Genomic DNA, 20781 nt, shown 5'->3' on the forward strand with positions numbered 1-20781 from the left:
TGGTTGGATCTCCTTGCAGTCCAAGGGACTCTCAAGAGTCTTCTCCAACACCACAGTACAAAAGCATCAATTCTTCAGCGCCCAGCTTTCTTTATAGTCCAACTCTCACATCCATACATGACTACTGGAAAAACCATAGCCTTGACTAGTGAAATCATATTGATCATTTCATTACTAGTGATGGACCTTTGTTGACAAAGTAATGTCTCTGCTTTTTAATATGCTGTCTAGGTTGGTCATAGCTTTCCTTCCAAGGACTAAGCGTCTTTTAATTTCATGGCTGCAATCACCATCTGCAGTGATTTTGGAGCCCCCCAAAATAAAGTCTGCCACTGTTTCCCCACCTATTTGCCATGAAGTGATGGGTCTGGATGCCATGATCTTAGTATTCTGAATGTTGAGCTTTAAGTTAAAAGAGGCTACTGCTATTAGTTTTATCCTGGTATTACTACTATTCCTATTGAATTTATGAGAATTAAATATAATTGTTGTAAAGCAAAAGATATAGGTAGCCAGCATAATTCTGTTATCATAATTCTGTTATCTATCACACTTTGTTGAAATCTGCATGAGTTCTGAGGAGTCTTATTCAGAAGACTTTGCTTAAGGGAGATTCTTTTGATACTTATAATCTGATGGTTGAGAGTCTAGAGACTCAAAATAGGAACATTTTTCTCATCCTAGACTTTGTCCTAAGCTATGAACTAGAAACTGTGCTTTTCTAGCATCAATATGATTTCACTACATATTTGTTGATACAATTTGTTGATACATTTGTTGATGTATCTTAGCTTGCCTTCCTTCCATGATAACCCTAAATGAACAAGGAGGTATAGTAGAAAGAGAAAGAACTTTGGTATAAGGCAAATCTGGATTTATATATCAACTTTCTACATTTGTTCTGTTATTTCAAAATAGCAGGCATGATAACTATCACACAGGAATGTTATGGGGATTAAGTGAGATGCTATAACTAAATTACCTAGCATGGTTATTAGCACAAAATAAAAATTGAATAAATTAATGGAAGTTTATATAAAAATTAAGGCAGCCATCTTAAGCAGAGTGAAGAGTTAAAGAGCATGTAAAGAAATAAAACAGTTTGAGAAAGACAATATCAAACATTTTTTTAAAAACAGTGCTTGAAATACTTATTGCTAAACTCATAGGATAAAAAGCTTGCTTTAATCTAAAGTATAAAAAGAGCAGTTTGAGAACTAGTCTCAGGGAGGGCAAAGGTTTTCCCTTATCCCTGAGTCTTAGTCCAAACTTTGGCACATTGATGTTATACAAACCCTTGAATAAACTCTTAGAGATTAGAAAGGAAAAACAGCTGCATTATAAAAAATAGCTATTATATGTTTGTTAATTGTGGAAAAATTTTATAAATTGTTTTGACAAACAATAATGGGATCAATTCTAAGACTATACCTCTTGCCCATACAGGATGTTACAAGCTTTCCCACTTAACACATTTAGATGTCACTTACAAAACATCTTCAGACTGTTGTATCCTTGAGAGTACACCAGTCAGCTGTCCCCTTATGATATAACTTTCTGCAAGGAATTGTTCCCCCAAAGTGTTTATACTGATGTCAGACTCTGACCAGGCCTCTCCCAATCAATGACTATTATGAGACCATTTCTGATTGAAGGATTCCTATAACCAGCAGGCTTTTCTATGGGGATCTCTACTGGCCTAACAGAAACATTCTCAGACTTACACTACAGTCTAAGGCTTTTCCTATGATCTTCCTTCCCCTTCTCTGTTTGCAGGTGTCATATATTATGGTCACTTTTGTAATGAAATGAAGTGTTCTACATAGTCCCCTAAAATGATCTCATTTGCCCATGAGACTTGTCATACCTTGGTCCCTTTTAGGCCTTTTCTATTTCTCTAATACATGTTTACTGATTATCTATTCCGTGATCAAGGCACTGAGACCAACAGAGGGAAACAAAACTACCCTATTTCCCATTCTTTTGGGAAGGGGGTTCGGATAATTATAATCAAACAAGTGAACTATAACAGGCTTATATGTGAAAAAGGAAGACTTGAGGAATGAGCAAATAAGATCAGAAGAAATAGAGAAGTAGGAGAAAAAATAGAAAGTTATGATTTTATGGAAGTCAAGTTCAGTGTGTAACTATGCTGAATATTGCCGAGAGGTGGAGGAGGAAATGACAACCCACTCCAGTATTCTTGCCTGGAGAATCCCGTGGACAGAAAAGCCTGGCTGACTACAGTCCATGGGGTTGCAAAGAGTCAGACATGACTAAGCAGTGGAAACATATTTGTATTGTTCCCACTTAGTGGTCTTCCCAGGTGGCGCTGGTGGTAAAGAACCTGTCTGCCAATGCAGGAGACATAAGAGAGTGGGTTCAATCCCTGGGTAGAGAAGATCCCCTGGAGGAAGGCATGACAACCCACTCCAATATTCTTGTCTGAAGAATCCCATGGACAGAGAGCCTAGATGGACTATAGATGGCTGTAGTCCATAGGGTTGCAAAGAGTAGGACACGACTGAAGTAACTTAGCACGCATGCATGCACTTAGGTATTAAACATTTCTCAATTCAGTGAAAAATTTGAAGACGCTGTAAGAAGAAAATGATTTCAGGAATATGAATTATCATTATTGAATCAAAATGGCTTGGAAATATTACTTTTTTTGGCCTTATTTTCTCATCCTGTTACAGAGCACTGTTTTTGTTAAAACATGAATATAGATACTATAAATTGTAATCTATTAATAGAGAAAACTAATCAAAGTCACTTTGAACTCTTAAGATTCTGTAGTTCTGCATTCATTGCCTCCCATAGTAGACTCTAGAGACTTCAGAGACGGTTTTAGTTTTGTAGATTTGCTTTATGGAGGTTTTACACTGATACCAGCATAGAACCATAGAATTTTAAACTTGTAAGAGACAATGGTTTTTCCAGTGGTCATGTATGGATGTGAGAGTTGGACTGTGAAGAAAGCTGAGCACCAAAGAATCAATGCTTTTGAACTGTGGTGCTGGAGAAGACTCTTGCAAGTCCCTTGGACCGCAAGGAGATCCAACCAGTCCATCCTAAAGGAGACTAGTCCTGGGTGTTCATTGGAGGGACTGATGCTGAGGCTGAAACTCCAATACTTTGGCCACCTCATGCAAAGAGTTAACTCACTGGAAAAGACCCTGATGCTGGGAGGGATTGGGGGCAGGCGGAGAAGGGGACGACAGAGGATGAGATGGCTGGATGGCATAACCGACTTGATGCACATGAGTTTGGGTGAACTCCGGGAGTTGGTGATGGACAGGAAGGCCTGGCGTGCTGCAATTTATGGGTTCGTAAAGAGTCGGACACGACTGAGCGACTGAACTGAACTGAACTGGAGACTAGTAATCCTTTATGGTGATCAGTCTAAAAGGGGGCTTGAAATGCTATGTAAAATTGTGTTTACATGTGCATATGTTTAGATTGTCATAGATTTTACCTGATTCTTAAAGTAACTGCAGGGGGAAAAAGCATCTAAAACTACATTTTATAGAGGAGAAAAATCAGTGCCTTGGGAACCAAGACCTTTCCCTAATTCACACAAAACTTTAGTGGGAGCAATTTGTATTATGATGTTCATTTAATTCTGAAGTCCATAAACTCAAACCAGACATATATTTTTTTTTTAATGATTTAAAGTCATTTGTCAGGCTCAGTGCATCTGCTGCATGACTCTACTGTACTATTAGGTGCTTTGGCAGAGTTTTAATTTTTTTAATGAGAAAAGTTCAAAAAGTAAAGGGAAATATCTTTGCCTTACTGGAAAAAATAAAGAAAGGCTATTAAAATAAGTTTATCAAATTAGATGTTGAGAGGAAAGGCATTTTGCATTGCACTAACACCAAGCTAACATTATCAGTACAACCTGAGAAGTGGACTATGTCCATTCTTTCTCTCTTTTTCTATTTCATAAGTGAATAGACATCTTGATAGGGCCCAGCTGCTATTTCCATTGACTTAATGAGTTTCTTAGTGCACCCCATTGTGACTCAGTATTAAAGAAACATATGGCACATTTAACTCTTAACTATGGATTTATTTGACTTTTTAATTGTGTATTTTCCACCTGTGACTCTGTAGATTCTTTAAGAAATCATATGGATATATATATAATATATATATGATTATATAAACATTCCAGTTGTGCTATTCAAATGGGTATATGAATGAAATAGTTTTTCTTCCTAAATGTTGTCAATAACTGTATGTTCTAGAAGAAAAAAACCTAAAAACAACATAAAACCCCTTATTTTAAAGCAATTGTGAATGTTTAAGACTTTTTGTAAAAGTAACAAAAATATGGAAAAAAGTACAACAAAAAGATTTAAATCAGTAACTTGATCAACTAGGTAGGATATCCTGAAATAATTGCACTAATGTCCTGTTTAAACATGGGCATTCTTTTAAAGATATTGGGTCAATAAAAAATGTCTTAAGAACAGAACTGCAATCATTGAGGGATTCAGGAAAATGGGAGGATAACATGAATAAATAGATAGGTTTCTTTATTTTTATTCTTGCAATGATTTTCTTGAATCTCATTTGATAATGAATCTCAAGTTATAAGTCTTCACGTAAATCTTAATACACCATTATAGATGACTAATTAGAGCTCAACATGAGAATTAAGTCATTCCCTCAGGCCACCTGAAAGAGCCCAATGTTAACTGCATTATGGCAGTGGGTTTTGATGTGCAGCTATTATTTTCCAAGCTTTGACTTTGAAGACATTGATCAAAAACTGCCACCTCCTACCATGTACAATAGCCCTGTCATTAGGCCTGACAACACCTCATAACAACCACCTTATGCTCACAAAGAAATGAATTTCAAAACTAAAAGATGTGAATGGCTAGGAGCCAAGGAGGAACTGATTTACTGAATTTACCTCTTATTTAGAATCCTTATTGTGAATGGAAGCCATTTTCTTACTCACACAGCTTTTTAATTGGGAAACTTGTAATGAAAGCTCCAGAAGACAGACCCTGGCACGCAAAGATAGGAAAAAAAGCCAACATGTATAACACCTTTCAAAGTTAATTTCATCATATTTTATAACAGTAATGAACAAAAAACTATTTTCTAGATTCTGTGGCAATTCCTCATGAAGAAAAGGATATTGAGGAAATGACTTACATTTCTTATTTGTGTTCAATCAGTGGAATATAGTAGAAACTAATTCATTAAAATGTATCTTTTTAAAAAAGTTAACTATTTTTCTTTCCAAAAGAGCATATATCAACTTCTCTTTGTCAAGTTTTATTTTATGAAACATTTAATTTTTTTTCCTAATAGTGAATGGTAAGGTCTCACAGTAGTTACCGTAAAGGGAAAAGACCTCCTTTGAATTGAATATCAGGTCTTGACAGGAGTAAAATTTAGTATCTAATCTGACTTTAGTGGTGCTTGAGAATGAAAGGAAAACATGTTTCAAATTTCTAATGGTATAAATAAATAGCAAGATTTTTTTTCTTGATTTCATCTTATTGTTATTTACGTGGTAAGATGTGAGAAAGAAAGTGGAGAGTGATAAAAATTCCATCATCAAACTTTGCTAGAGATTTGTAAACTATGGAAATTTGAATTTCTCTCTCTTTTAAATTTCATACCCTCTTTTTAAACTGGAACTGTTATTAACTGAAAGAATAGATATAGTTTCAAGATTTCTCATGTCTTAGTCAATAAGCACCTCTTCTGAGTAACTATATCATGAAAAACTGTACTTAATAGATTGCTTTGTGTGTCTCTATTATAGTGGGAATTTGCCTAACTTCTGGGGAGAAGCATGAATGTAAAGGAGTCTGAATATTAGAGTATTTTGAGGACATACACTTTTTAAAACTATAAATTTTTTTCATTTGTAAAACCAGGATAATATAATTGACCTCAATAAGTTGATTATGAGAATTAAATGATATAATATGTATAAAGCCTATGTATAGTACATGACACAAAATAACCAGCTCTTAAAGGGTAGCTATAATAAGGACAGAGAGGTTCTTCATATACTGAAGATCCTTTAAGAGAATAGCATTTTATGAAGAATTTTATTCATTAATGACTTGGTTTAATTAATTTACCTAGGATGCAATTTTTAATTCAATTTCTTATTAAAATGCTTTACCATTTAATATATGCTATTCATTCTGTTATGATCTTTAGCAGCCATGTAAAGGGCTTTCACATGCTTTCTGAGTGAAACAGACAGTCTTTAAATTGACTGTTTAAAAGACTGAAATCTGATGAAATGTTTCCATATACATTAATTTATAAAAGTGGATTCTATTCAGTGTAACACAAGTCACAAAGCTGATCTCAATGCCCGAGCATGAATTTCCTTTAAATATCCTGTGAGTTAAAAAGCAAAACAAGAGTTTCATAAGTTCTGAGCCCTATTTACACAGTAGATTTAGATTGATTAGAATAAACTAAATAAAGAACATAGTTTTGAACACCTGCTTACGCAATTAACCACAATGGCACCAAGGTTTCTACTTATAGTCTTTAAGTCAATAGCACTCCTTTATAAAGAATTGCTTAAATCAGCTAGTTCACAAAAGGTGTGTAATTTATTTAAAGAACCATCAGGGTATGTTATAATGATTGGAACTTTTGCCATGTTTTGCTTCAATTCCCCTCAGTCATACTCAATAAGAGATCTGCAAAATGGTGATTATCTTTCTATGATCTGAAACCTTGTAGAATTATTTTCCTAATGGAACTCTGGGTTATCATTGTTATTACAGGAGAAAATGGCATCAATTACCTAGTTTGAAAAAACACTCCCTTTAAAAGAAAAAAATATATATGGGATAATGATAAGATAAACTTCATATTAGAATTCAAATTCATTTTTCAGGATAAAAGTTAGTAGTATAAGTCAAAAGTTTAAAAAATATCTACAACCTTTAATTCTGTACTTTTATTTATCGGAATTTATTCTAAAGAGATAACTTATAATATAAAAAACATTTTAAAGTTCATATACTCATACCTTTCTTATTTAAAACAGGGAGGAAGTGAAAAATTATAAATATCCTTTATTAGAAGAATTGTTATTATTACATGACTAAATAATGGAAATTATGACTGCTGGAGCTCACAAAAGCTATGGAAATTGTATCAAAAAGTTAAATTAAAAGTGTTATATATACAGTAAATATCATAACCTTTTTTAATCTTAAAATAGATTATAAGCAAATGCTTATAATTGATGTTAATTCATCACATTCATAAGCACTTATGTGTTCTTAGATTGAAACATTTAAAAAAATGCTGGAATACAGTTACAGTGGGCATGAAAGTATAACTATAGAGTTTCATAAGACTTTTAAGAAAAAAGTCATACTTTATTTAATATTAAACAAAAGTACAGAAAACACAGCAAACTGTAAATGATACTTAAAATCACACTCCACTTTATATAAACACCATGGAGCTAAAGCCAAAAAAGATGACTATTTAGCGCACTGGAAATAGTTCTCAAAATTTTCAGAATATGAAGGAAAAGTAATGTGATATTAGTTCTTGTTCAGCCAACTGACAAATAAGTCTTGTGGCATCTAGTCTTTACTTATTTTCCAAGATGTATTAAGTGTTTACTATGTTGGGGGGATTTAGAAATGGATGTAGGAAAAAAATAGATACTTCTCTGTTCCCTGCTTTTGTTAGTTTCTTGATTTCTTGATTCCACGTAAGCATCCTCAACTGGTATGGAAAGGGTCATAAAGCAATAAGAGAAAATACGTTCTACTCACTTTTATAGTCCTTGTCCATTTGATAGTGAGGGAAAAATGTGTATGATCTTCAACTGGATTCTTGCAATCTGAGAGCAAGGGATCAGAGATGACATCCTCCAAGGAAGTCCTATTTCCTAAGATGTACAATGCTGTGGTGGGTTACAGCTCTAGCATAATGAATTAGCTCCATCCAGCTCTAGGGTACTCTCAGAAGGGAGCATTTGCTGGTAGATACTGGTTTTGGGGGGGGGTGACAATTTTTGGCCAGTGATGTATATCACCAAATACATTCATCTTTTCTCCAATACTTCAGGCAAGACTGAGTCCGAGAAGAGGCCTATTTATTCCCAGACTTGGGATGCCTACCCATTTGATGGGCCATAGTCCAAGGGCTGAAATTTGTCACTCTAACAAACTGTAGCCTCTCTCTCATGGTAACACTCAATTGACTCTTGAGAAACCCCAGAGAAAGAGAAGAGCAGTTCAAACTTCCCCTCAAAACCCACAAAAAATGACATTAGCACACCAGTATGGATGTCCCTGGTGGCTTAGATGGTAAAGCGTCTGCCTACAATGTGGGAGACCTGGTTTCAATCCCTGGGTTGGGAAGATCTCCTGGAGAAGGAAATGGTAATCCACTCCAGTGTTCTTGCCTGGAAAATCCCATGGATGGAGGAACCTGGTAGAATACAGTCCATGGGGTCGCAAAGAGTCGGACACGACTGAGCGACTTCACTTTCAGTTTTTTTCATGCCTCTCAGAGGGCTTCCCAGGTGGCACTAATGGTAAAGAACTTGCCTGCCAATGCTGGAGACACAAAAGACATGGGTTCAATCCCTGAATCAGGAAGATCCCCTGGAGCAGGAAATGGCACCACACACTCCAGTATTCTTGCCTAGAAAATTCCATGGACAGAGCAACCTCGCAAGCTATAGTCCACGGTGCTGCAAAGAGCTGGACGCAACTGAGCACATAGCACACATGGCTCTGCGAAGCCTTGGAGTAGTTGGGCTGTATAAGGTGTGTTCACATGTATCCTGAAGCATGGAGTGAATTATGCAAAGAATAAGCAATTTAAAAGCTTTTCCTTCCAAATCCATAGTCTTCTTGCCAGAACCTTCTAGCCAAACTAAGCATATCCTCTTTAACTTTCCTTTGCTGCCAGTTAGTACAATATATAAAGACAAGAGATGCTTTGACTGAGGCCTTAATGGGGGTAGTAATGAGGTTCCTCAGAGACTAAGAACATTAATGAAAAATAACTTCAGACTAGAACTGACAGATGAAGTGACCCATAGACTTAGAAATATCCTTGTAAATGACAATGTTTTCAGTTGCCAGTGGGAAAAGTGAAGCTGACTGGGTTAGTCTTGCCTAAGATCTTGTAGCTTAGTTACTACAAGAGCCAGGTCTATTTTTACAGTTGCTGATTCACACTTCCACTTCTCTGTGCTGAGTGGTTGGTATAGTGAACCAACAAAAAATGGCAGTTGACTATAAGAGTTTAGAGTGAATGAGGAATTGGAATAAAAATCAATAATAATTAAAAAAGGAGATGCATGGATGTTTTTGAGTTTGGGAGAAATTCTGTTTATTAGCTTCCCTTCCTTCTGATTTGCCACTATGTTTCCTATTTATTAGTCATTTTTCTTTTACTTTATTTAGAATAAATTTGTAAATGACATATCTGTGATACTTGTATGCAGTTTAATTAAAAGTAAGGTTTTTTTTTTTTTTTCTCATCACCTTTTCACTTGGTGAAACTGTTGCCACTGCTAAATTGCAGCTGTTAACATCTTCTTAATGATTTATAAGAATAGTTACAGTATTAAGTTGCTGTTAGATGCAGTAAAAAGCAGGGGAGGGGAACGTATATATAATTTAAGAGAAAGTATAAAGTACTATTATGAGAGGGGAAGAGATTCAGGCTTTCCAGTGTATTTGAGAAGAAATACAGCTTTTAAAATCATTGCTCTAGCTTTGGGTGATAAGATTAGGATTGTCTTTGCTCAGAATGCTATTTTATTCCATTCTTCTTCCAGAAGTAACAAGGAGTTTTATTTTTTATAACAGCTTTATAAGAGTATAATTGATATACAGTAAGCTGCACATATTTATTATACACAAATGGTGTTTTGATGTATGTTTACACAAGTAAAGTCATTATCACAATTGCAATAACTAACATATTTATCATCTCCAAAAGTTTTCTTTTGATTCTTTGTAATCCCTAATGCCCATCTTTCACTGCCCCTCCACAACCCATTTCCAGGAACTGCTGATGTGCTTAATGTGACTATAAATATCAAGGATTTTATATAAATCACATCATATAGTATATATTCATTTTTGTATTTCTCTCAGAATAATTATTTTTAGATTCATTCATGTCATAGCATGTGTCAATGTACTTTAGTTTGTTCCGTTATATGATTATACCAACTACTGATAAACATTAGGGTTTTTCCAATTTGCATCTATATAAATAAAGCTAATATGAATTTTTTTTACTGAACATTTGCTTAATTTCTCTTGAATTGATACCTAGGAGTGGAATATAATGACTGGATCATATAATATGAGCATGTTTAACTTTTAAAGAAATTGTCAACTGGTCTGCAAAGTGATTATACTATTTTACATTTCCATAAGCAGTGTTTGAAAGTTCTAGTTATCCACATTCTCATCAATACTTGATATGGTTAATCTTTCAAATTTTAGCCATTCTAATAGATGTGTAATGGTACTTCATGGTAAGTTTAATATGCATTTTCTTAGTGACTAATGGTGTCCAAAATCTTTTGTTGTGCTTATTTGCCACCCCACCCATATATCTTCTCTGGTGACATGTTTGTTTGTTCAAATCACTTAAAATATTTTTTTCTTACTGAGTTTTGAAATTTGTTTATACATTCTGTATACATGTCCTTTAACAGATATATGTAATACAACTATTTTCTCTCAGTTTCTTAATAGTGCCTCTTGAAGAAGAAATTTATTTAATTTTGATAAAGTAAAATTTATTGATTTGTTCTTTTTAATGAATCATATTTTTGGTGTTGTAGATAAGAATTCCTTTGCAAAACCAGGATCACAAAGGTGTTCTGTGTTACATGATTTTATGACTTATATTTAGGTCTGTGATCCATTTTGAGTATATATTTATAACTATAAGGCACCGATCAAAGGTAAACTTTTTTTTTTTTTTTGCATACAGATGTTCAATTTTCTTTGGAGAAGGAAATGGCAACCCACTCCAGTGTTCTTGCCTGGAGAATCCCAGGGATGGGGGAGCCTGGTGGGCTGCTGTCTATGGGGTCGCACAGAGTCGGACACGACTGAAGCGACTTAGCAGCAGCAGCAGCAGTTCAATTTTTTTGGCAGAATTTGTTGAGAAAAAAATGTCCTTTCTCCACTGAATTGTCTTTACACCTTTGTCTAAAATCAGTTGTCTATTTTTGGGTAAGTCTGTTTCTAAAACTGTCTGTTCTGCCATATTGGTTGATTTTTCTATCTTTTTATCACTAATGTACTGTTTTTATTTTTATAACTTCATAATAATTCTTGAAGTAAGATATTATTAGCCTTGCAACTTTATTTATTCTTTTTTCTTCAAAGATGTTTTGGCTATTCCAGGTCTTTCCTTGGCATTTCAAAATGAATTTTGGAGCAGGTTTGACAATTTCTACTAAAAAAGTCTGCTGGAATTTTGACTGAGGTTGAATTTATCTATAGATCAATTTAGGTAGAACTATATTTAGAATGTTGAGTCTTCTGACTGATGGAAATGGTCTCTCTCTCCATTTATTTCAATTTCCATTTTTTTTTTTATCAACAAGGTTTGTTTTTAGTCTTTCACACATTTTGTCATTTTGCATTTCAATAGACACACATTTTATTTAAATATGTTTACTTTAAGAATTATTTTCACTTATTTGGGTGAAAATCAATATCACTTGCCATAATTGGAAGATAACTGAAAATCAAATAAAAACAGAAAAATAGTGTTAAATTCTAGGTAAACGGTGTTACTTGTTGAGGTGCTTTTAATTTTTTTAAAGCATAATTGATAAGGCTTAACAAATGATAGTCATATTTATACCAAGTTGAGCATTTTCTTTTATGTAATCAAGATTATTGAAAAATAGTAGAAAAAAGGAATTGTTTTCTCACTAGGTATTTCACTGTGCTTTAATGATCCATATAGCACTGAAAACTCATTACTCATACATTTGATGTGAGTTCCACAATAGGGGAATAAATAGCTTTTAGGCAGGAGTGGCTTGAGCAAAGATATAGAAGTCTGAGAAAATTGGGTATTGTAGATTCCACAGAGGTTAGGAATAGATCCCAGAGTGGCAGTTCAAAACCTTGGTTATATATAATCTTCACCTTGAGAGTTTAAAAGACTCAGAGCAAAAAGAATCAGAATACTTGGTTTAGAGTATTTAAATAAGTTCCTTGCTGCTGCTGCTGCTAAGTCACGTCAGTCGTGTCTGACTCTGTGCGACCCCATAGACGGCAGCCCACCGGGCTCTCCCGTCCCTGGGATTCTCCAGGCAAGAACACTGGAGTGGGTTGCCATTTCCTTCTCCAGTGAATGAAAGTGAAAAGTGAAAGTGAAGTCGCTCCCCTAGGCAGTTCTAATACTTAGGAAGGGTGGGGAAGTTCTATGATAGAATATCAGGATGCCAATATGGGAGGATGGTAATGGTGATGTTGGTGTAAAGTGGGCCAGTAAGAGCAAGCCCATATTGATTAGCAATGTCTTCCCTGGATGTCAATAGGTGGAATGGTAAAAATTTCATTATTACTTGCTATCTTAGTACTAGAATATGAATTGCCTGTCAAGGCAGTTGAATATTACCTTGAAAAACTGATAGAACCCTGACTGTCTTTTCCATTAAGGAACACACTCATGACTTTCCTGCTTTATTTTTTATTTTTTACTTTCCTACAGCAATATGATATTTTCTTACAATTAAAGGCATTAAGTGCATATTTTAAGTGTGTAATTAATAATAGCATGTTTAAAGAATGGTCTAGATGACCCTCCCCAACACTTTACCATAGAAATGTGAAGTATTTTTGAAAGTTTTAACACAATTGCTACCTATAAGTAGTTATAGATAAGAAATTCATTAGGGTTTCTTTGGATGATAATATGTCAAAATATGATATATAGAATCCAAATTTGCATGTCTAAATAAACAGATATATGTTAAGATTCTGAACGTGAGTCAGGTCCCTTAAATACTTATCCACTGTTTGCTGCAGCCCTAAGGCCCTAAAATAAGGTATCTTTCAGGTGTGGGTAATATTTGCAGCTTGTTTGTGCTTTCTCATTAATTTTGACCGTGCTACCAATCTAAGCTGGAGAAGGAAATGACAACTCATTCCAGTTTTCTTGCCTGGAAAATCCAAAGGGCAGGGGAGCCTGGCAGGCTATACAATCCATGGCGTCGCAAAAAGTCGGACACGACTGAGCGACTGAGCGACTGAGCACACACACCATCTTAAACACTTCATCTGGGAAAAGGAAAGAAACGGAGAACTCCATGTTCAAATCTTCAGATCGTAGGAGGAGCTAGGAACTGGGGAAAGAACTTCAAATCTTGCTTAATTTACGAAGGACAAAGAGGCATGGGGAAGGAGAGAAGATTATCTTTCAAAAAAAAATACATTGAGGAATTCATGGAGAAGCATGTGGGAGAAAAGAGCTTTTGTGTGTGTGTGAAGGGGCAATTTCTTGTGTCTCCCACCGCCCCTCCTGCCAGACGGTCAGGTCCCGCCGCGGCCCTCCCTCCCCAGTTTCAGCCCTTGGCCAGTAGATTCAGTGGGCGGGGTAGCCTCTGCAGTCTTGCCTTCTCTTGCTTCCGAAGGCGAAGGAGCGCGGAGAGCACGGCATTAACTTAGCGCCCTGGGACTTTAAGAGGCTCAGTGGACTTCTGCGCCTCTTAGAGTCTCCAGCTCTGGGAAGCGGTTGTCCCCAAGTTCATCGCGGGAATTGTGTCAGACTTTGTCGGTGTGGAGGTGGTAGGCAGAGGGACCAAGGCGGACCCTCTCGGCTCCCGCATCCCACAGGGTTAGCTACGGATTGAGCACACTTCTGTTGCGACTCCTCCCTCACCAGACACTTCTCGGCAATTGAGCAGCCACAGTGTGGCAGTAGAGACCGCAGCCGCAGCGGCCCACTCCACCTGGCCCCAGGACTGGTGGTCGCGGCCCCTCCGCCCCCGTCTCCGGCGTTACCGGTACCCCCGGGGATACCTGTTCCTCCAACTTTCCTGCGCCCGTCCAGCCTCTTTCTGAGGGCAGCCTCCAGCGCGGGAAGCGGAGGTTGCCCGCCGCCTGCCGAACTGGAAAGGGGGGTGGGCGCTGTGGCCGGTGGCTACCCACGGACACCCAAGTGCGCCCGTTGTCGCAACCACGGAGTGGTGTCAGCCCTCAAGGGCCACAAGCGCTTCTGTCGCTGGCGGGACTGCGCGTGTGCCAAGTGCACCCTGATCGCCGAACGCCAGCGTGTCATGGCCGCACAGGTGGCGCTGCGCAGACAGCAGGCCCAAGAGGAGAGCGAGGCTCGGGGGCTGCAAAGGCTTCTGTACCCTGGACCCTCAGGGCCAGGGGGTCGGTCATCCGGAGGCAGCAGCAGAACGGAGACTTCCCAGACGACCTCGAGCGGCCCTGCGACGGTGACTGCTCTGGGACTGAGTGCCTCGAGACAGGCTAGTGGTCTGGCGACCCCTGTTTTCGAAATTTTCCAGCCAGATTATATAGAGGAAAAACAAGGTGAGTAGATCTCACATTTGCTCTTTGCAAAATAAAAATGGTTGTTTTGGAGGAGGAAAAAAAATCTTTGAAATAAGCAGCCATGGCATGGAGGAGGGCGAGAAAGAACTTGAAGCATTTAGGTTCTGGGAAACTGCTTAGAGACTTATCACATTCACTTCCTTAGGGCTTTCTGTCCCCTTAGATGATAGGATAAATGAAAAAATGAAGTGCCAGTGATCAGTTGAGGAACTCATTCTAGGAATGCAGTTTGTGCCCAAATTTCTCTGCGAGAGGAGAAGAACTTAGAGCAAAGATTGAGTGAAAAACTTAATGAAAGAAACTGCATTTTGAGCTTGCTCTGTATTCTTTTTAGTTGCAAAACCAGAGTTAATGGTGATCTTGCATGGAAAACTCACTTGTGGTTGGGAGTACAGTCTTTACCTGTGGGACAGATCAACTAGAAATGGGGAAGAGACTGAAATCTTCCAAAGCATTTTTACTCTTTAAAAAATTTTAAGCGTTCCACCTCTTTTCTTCAGCTGCTTTTTAGCCTCCAACAGTGTAGAAAACTCTAACATTTCAAGTTTTACCTCTTCTCATAGGAAAGAAATTTAGGTTTTCTAAATTTAGGTTTGTAAAACCATTGATATGAATTTCAAAGTCCAAGAATTTCTTATCTTTGGGGATTTTAACCTTAGAGATTTCTTATCCAATAAGTTTTAATTTTTTTCTCTTATTGACTACAAACTGCCTTTACCCTCTATGTCAGGTAAAAAGATTTCTTTTTTTGACTAGGGTTATCCCAAATTAACCTTTCATGCTAACATAAATCTTACTGTATTTTAGCAAATTTCATAATTCTACAGTAGGTCATTCTTGCACGAAAATGTCATTTTGGTGTTTTTGTATAAATCCAAGATAGGTTGAGTCATATGAAATTAAAATATAATGATGTATTAAGTTATTAATTAGAAAACCTCTCTGAATTGTGAAAATTGCAGCTCTTAACAGATCACAGCATTTACTTTTGAAAAAAGACTCTACTTAAATAAGACATATATGATTTTGTTTTCACCGATGTCACTTTTTGTCCATGTTCTAGTTTGTGTCAGTGGACAAAATGTAGTTTAAACATTTCTCATCAAAAATCAAGGAGGGCTGAAGAATAAAGTTGTTAGGCAAAACTGCTCTAAAAAGAAGCAAAAATTAAAATTCTGCAAACTAAATTGACAATGAGATCTGACTGTCAACCTTCTGCTAGGCATTGACTTATGTGATTTTTTTTGAGAGGGTGATGTTTATAGATCATTTATTTTATTTTATTGTTTGCCTCAGTTGACCTCTTTTTTTTGAAAAGACACTTCTAAATTGACTACCTTCTCTTATACAATATCCATGAACTGTAGTAAACTAGTGTATTTATTCATTAAACAAACAGTGGTTCAGAGGTGAATAAGATTTTCCTACACAAAAGAATATTATAATCAAAAGAAGGAAAATTATATGTGTCCTAAAACTGCAGTATAATACATAGCATTCAATGATAAAAACCAGCTATAGGAGTTGAGAGAAAAGAGATGACATAACAATATTGCAGTATTTTAAAGACGCTTATTTTCTAGACAGTCTGATGCCATCAGTATTTCATTACATTGTATTGTGTTTTATGCATAAATTACTATAGAGATGAAAATTACTATAGAGATGAAACTGTGATACCTTACATGTTCAAGGGGTCATATGTAGTGAGTCATATTTATAAATAAAATGGAGTGGCAGACCAAGGCCGATCTATCTCTATATCATTAGATGACATTTATTGTTTTATTTAAAGGTGAAAATTCTAGAGTCTTTGTGATTTTGCAGAAGCAAAAAAAAAAAAGACTTTTTTTTGTCATGTTTGACGTAATGACAGCATTTTCATTCTCAATGTGTTAAATTGTACACATTTAATTTTATAAAGCAAACTGTAGATATTTGCTTAGAATATAGGACTGCTCTTTGAGAAAACATAGGAGCATTGCAAATCATTGCTATATGTGTTTTGTTAGTTCATAAATCTTGTTCGAAAAGAAAGTTTGACAATAAAACTGAATACCTCATTGACAGTTTACACTTTCTAATGGAAATAGAGAAACTCCATCTATAGATTAAGAGTAAATGTAAATCAAAATAAAAATATTTATTATTGTTTTCCTGGCATTAGCCTTGCAAAAAGTATTGAAAGATAGTCTTGTTTTATTAATATTCATATGCTCAACATATTGAGATAGAAAATCAGATTTTTCTGTGAAACTGTTTTCGGAACATTTCCCTTAATATTGAAAGGGAGTTGTGAGTTAAGGCAAATGACTAATATTTTCTACAAGATACTTTGAAAGTATATGCAGATTCCAATTGTGAAAAGAGTGCTGTAAATTATTTTCTTTTAGAAACAATTTGATTATAAACTCATTTACTGATATTCCCTAGAGATTTAATGAGAAAGTTCATATTTTACAGAGGATTATGAAAAATATCAACTCTCTATTGTGTCTCACACAAGCTCTGATATGATTTGAGATTGGTATAGCAGTTGTCATTATTGGTTTAGATTTGAAAGGAAATGAAAAATTCTGCTATTTTTTCACATTATTCAGGAACCTTATTTGGAACCTGAAATGTGAGTGAAAAACCAGTTTTTGAAATTTAGCATTAGTGATTAAATAGAATATTCATTTTAATAGTAAGATTGTTCTTTTTTTCTGATTTCTTATCTAAACAATTGTTTTATTTAGTGCTTTTTGCATATTGTCACTGTGGGAAAAAAGCCCTCATGTGAATAACAACAAAACTTGGGTAAAATTTATGAAAATTTTGAATCGCTAAATGGGGCAAATAATGTAAAATATTGGTGTTAACAGTTTTAGGGTAACAATAGATTTTACTTTCTGATTCCTAAATAACTACAGCATTTGTATATTATAGAACTTTGTGATCCTGAAATGACATGATAAATTGCATTTTCCCACTATTGCAACACTTGCATTTTCAGATGATATTTAAAAATTTTTGTTCATTAACATCTTTTACAGTGAATAATAAGTATTATTAATATACTATGAGTAAACAAGTTATTTTATCCAGCATTAATTATAGGTGGGCAGTACTTTGTTCTTGGACATTTTCCCTTTATTTCATTCCTTTTTTTCCTCTTCCCAGGACAAAAGGAGAGTAAATGTGACTCATGCCAGAGTGGACAAGAAGAACTGGGGTCTAAATCCCATCAGTTTACCCTGAGATCATCTCCTAAGTCTAATGATGTCACTGGAAAACAAAACATCAGGTCATCTATTTCAGAAAACCCAAACAAGGATGATAGCATTCAGTCTCTTCATCCTGGGGAGCAGTCAGGAGGGGAAGAGAGTCCCAGGTCCCTGTCATCCTCTGATTTGGAATCAGGAAATGAAAATGAGTGGGCCAAAGACTTCACTGATTCTACAGCCAGCCATCCCACTGTGTCCTCTAGACCAAGAGATCCTCTTGATATCCTTACCAAGATTTTCCCAAGTTACAGACTCAGCAGGCTAGAAGGCATTCTGCAGTTCTGCAAAGGGGATGTTGTCCAAGCTATTGAAGAGATCCTAAATGGAAAAGAACACAAACCAGACACCAGGGACCTAGCAAATTCAGGAGCATTGGAAAACACAGCTTTTCCGAGAGTTTCGAATTTTAGTTTAGCTGGAATTGGTTTTGGAACTCTAGGAAATAAATCAGCTTTCTCTCCCCTTCACACTTCTTCTGCTTCTTACGGAGGTGATTCAAGTCTCTATAGCTTAAATCCTAGACTAGGTATCAGTCCATTTCGACTGGCATATTCCTCTCCAGGGAGAGGGCTGTCTGGTTTCATGTCCCCCTATCTGACTCCTGGGTTGGTACCATCATTGCCTTGTAGGCCAGCTCTGGATTATGCCTTTTCAGGAATGATTAGGGATTCTTCTTACCTTCCCATCAAAGACTCAGTAACTGGTGGCAGACTGTATTCCAGGCCAAATCAGAGCAACCTGTAATGCATCTGCCTACCTCCCTTTCTGGAATATTTCTAGAAGCATGCACTATAACCCACATACCCACATCTATTAATGTGTTCACTACGTATCAGTCTTTAAAAATGCTATTTTTTTTTACAAGCAATATAATAGATTTGAGATCTAAAGACTCTTCTTTAGCGTTTATTAAGTGAAAGAAACATTTAAACATCATGTGTGCCTTGAATAAAACCATTTCAGGAAATATTTTTACTTTAATGAATTTTCTCCCTAAGATATCGGTTGTAAATTCCCAATTTAAAACTATACTTGTTTTTAGTTCATTGAAAAAATGGAGCATATAATTATAACATACATTATGAAGCAGTCTAGGATTATATAAAATGAGCCGGAAGTAAGAATTGAAAAATTGAGGTAATTCTAAGTAGTATTCTAAACTTTTTTTCCTCCTTCTGCTTCTTGTACACAGGAGAGATAAAAGGTATTCAAAGTATTTTATTCACATATAAGTGATTAGTAGTTAGTAAAACTTTTGAGACATTTAAGTCCTTATTTTTTTCTGAATGCCTTGTTTTTCATTCCTATCTGCCATTGGTGATAAGTGCCATTTATAAAACATTTCTGTTTAAAGGACACTTTTTGTGAGTTAAACAAAGGTCTATGAAGTAAATCTTAGGAAATGAGAAATGCTCCATCTCCTGGCCACTATCACTAATTGCAGCTAAGTGCTGGAATGGTGTAGAAATTAGATACAAATGGTTCCTAATATTAGTATGATGTAACCATTTTTTGAAAATGATTATTTTGGATCATGCTATATTTAATTTTCATATTATAAAATGAACATCTAATGCGGATGAGGATTTAAATCTTTAGGCTTATGCTTTTATCTGGGGAAATAACCTTTTCCATATGTTTATGGCAGGACTATGGCAGCCATTCTCAAAGGTAAAAATCATTTTATTCAGAAAACTTAAATAGCTGCTCATATGAATATTAAATGACTCTAGATAGATAATGCTTAATGCATTGAGGGGATAAGAGATTTCCAAGGGGAAAAATTGTCATTAAATTTTAAAGGTTTTCTTGAGATTTTAAAATTACTTTTGTTCTCCATCTAGAGAATTTGAAAGTTATTTATTTTAGTCAGTGGGAAGTCCCTGAGAACAAAACAATTTTATGAAATTTTCTTTATTTGTCATCATTTATCTTTTAAAGGATTGGAGCTCTATTCTGTTGTTAGGAATAAATGGAAATTCAGCTGTGGTGTGAAATAGTTGATGAATTAGAGATGGTTAAAAGAATTTGACAGCAGTATTTACTAAAGATTTCTTAAATTATGTGTATGTGTGTGTGTATGTGTGTTTATATATACTTGTGTATCTTACTGTCTGTATATTATACATTTAAGCTCTGTTGGTTCTATCATCTTTAGACTTTTCCATTGAGCCAGATAAGAATATATTTCTAAAGTATATTTTACCAGCAAATATCATATTAAATAACTGCATAGAATCTGATGCTGATTTAGGATGTAAATGTGTAATAGAGTATGCATTATTTTTAATGATATGAATGTGAGAAAGCAGATCTTATAAAGATTTGATACAGTTAATATTCATTATTTATTAAAAAGGTTTTAGATTCCAAGCCTAAATCATAGTATAATGCTTGGCAAGTAGTTGATATTCAATTAATATATACTAAATGAAGGAACCATTTTGGATGGTAGATCTCTTTGAGACTGATAAAACCAAAGAACTCTGCAAAGTGGTTTACAGACATAGTTTTGAATACAATTTCTTGGGATTCTTGACTCTCCTAAATGCCATTCAGGTTAGAATATTTGGTGATTTTTAAGGTATTTCCACTATATTAATTCATTTGTTGAATGTTATTTTAAAAGTGCTAGATTCTATAGAGGATACCGAATGTAAAATGTGCTCTCAAAGAAGTTACATTATACAATAGAGATCTGATACAACAACATAAGAGCGCTAGAGTTGCTGGATTCTTTACGTGGATTATGTGATGATGTGCATGTATCCATTTGCCTTTTGAACTGGGGAGAACATCCATTAGGGACAGTTTTCAAATTTTAAAAACTGTTTTATAATTTTAAAACTTAAGTTAATTTACATAGTACTTTATACATTTCCTACCCTTTACAATAAGTTTAAAACTCAAACAATCTTACAGAACAT

At 35.5% G+C, this 20781-nt stretch overlaps 1 protein-coding gene across 1 annotated transcript in view; it reads left to right on the forward strand.

Annotated features, from left to right (window-relative positions):
- DMRTA1 (DMRT-like family A1) overlaps positions 1-19272 on the forward strand; it is a 67103-nt gene extending 47831 nt beyond the window's left edge. The window contains exons 5-7 of the mRNA XM_010853346.1: positions 13740-13803; positions 13881-14567; positions 17751-19272. Coding sequence (XP_010851648.1) covers positions 13740-13803; positions 13881-14567; positions 17751-18598 — 1599 coding nt within the window. The 3' untranslated portion in view covers positions 18599-19272. The remainder of the gene's footprint in view (positions 1-13739; positions 13804-13880; positions 14568-17750) is intronic.
- Positions 19273-20781: the final 1509 nt, after the last annotated feature.

Source organism: Bison bison, unplaced genomic scaffold, assembly GCF_000754665.1.
Source record: "Bison bison bison isolate TAMUID 2011002044 unplaced genomic scaffold, Bison_UMD1.0 scf7180017864326, whole genome shotgun sequence".
In the NCBI taxonomy this organism is placed as follows: Eukaryota; Metazoa; Chordata; class Mammalia; order Artiodactyla; family Bovidae; genus Bison; species Bison bison.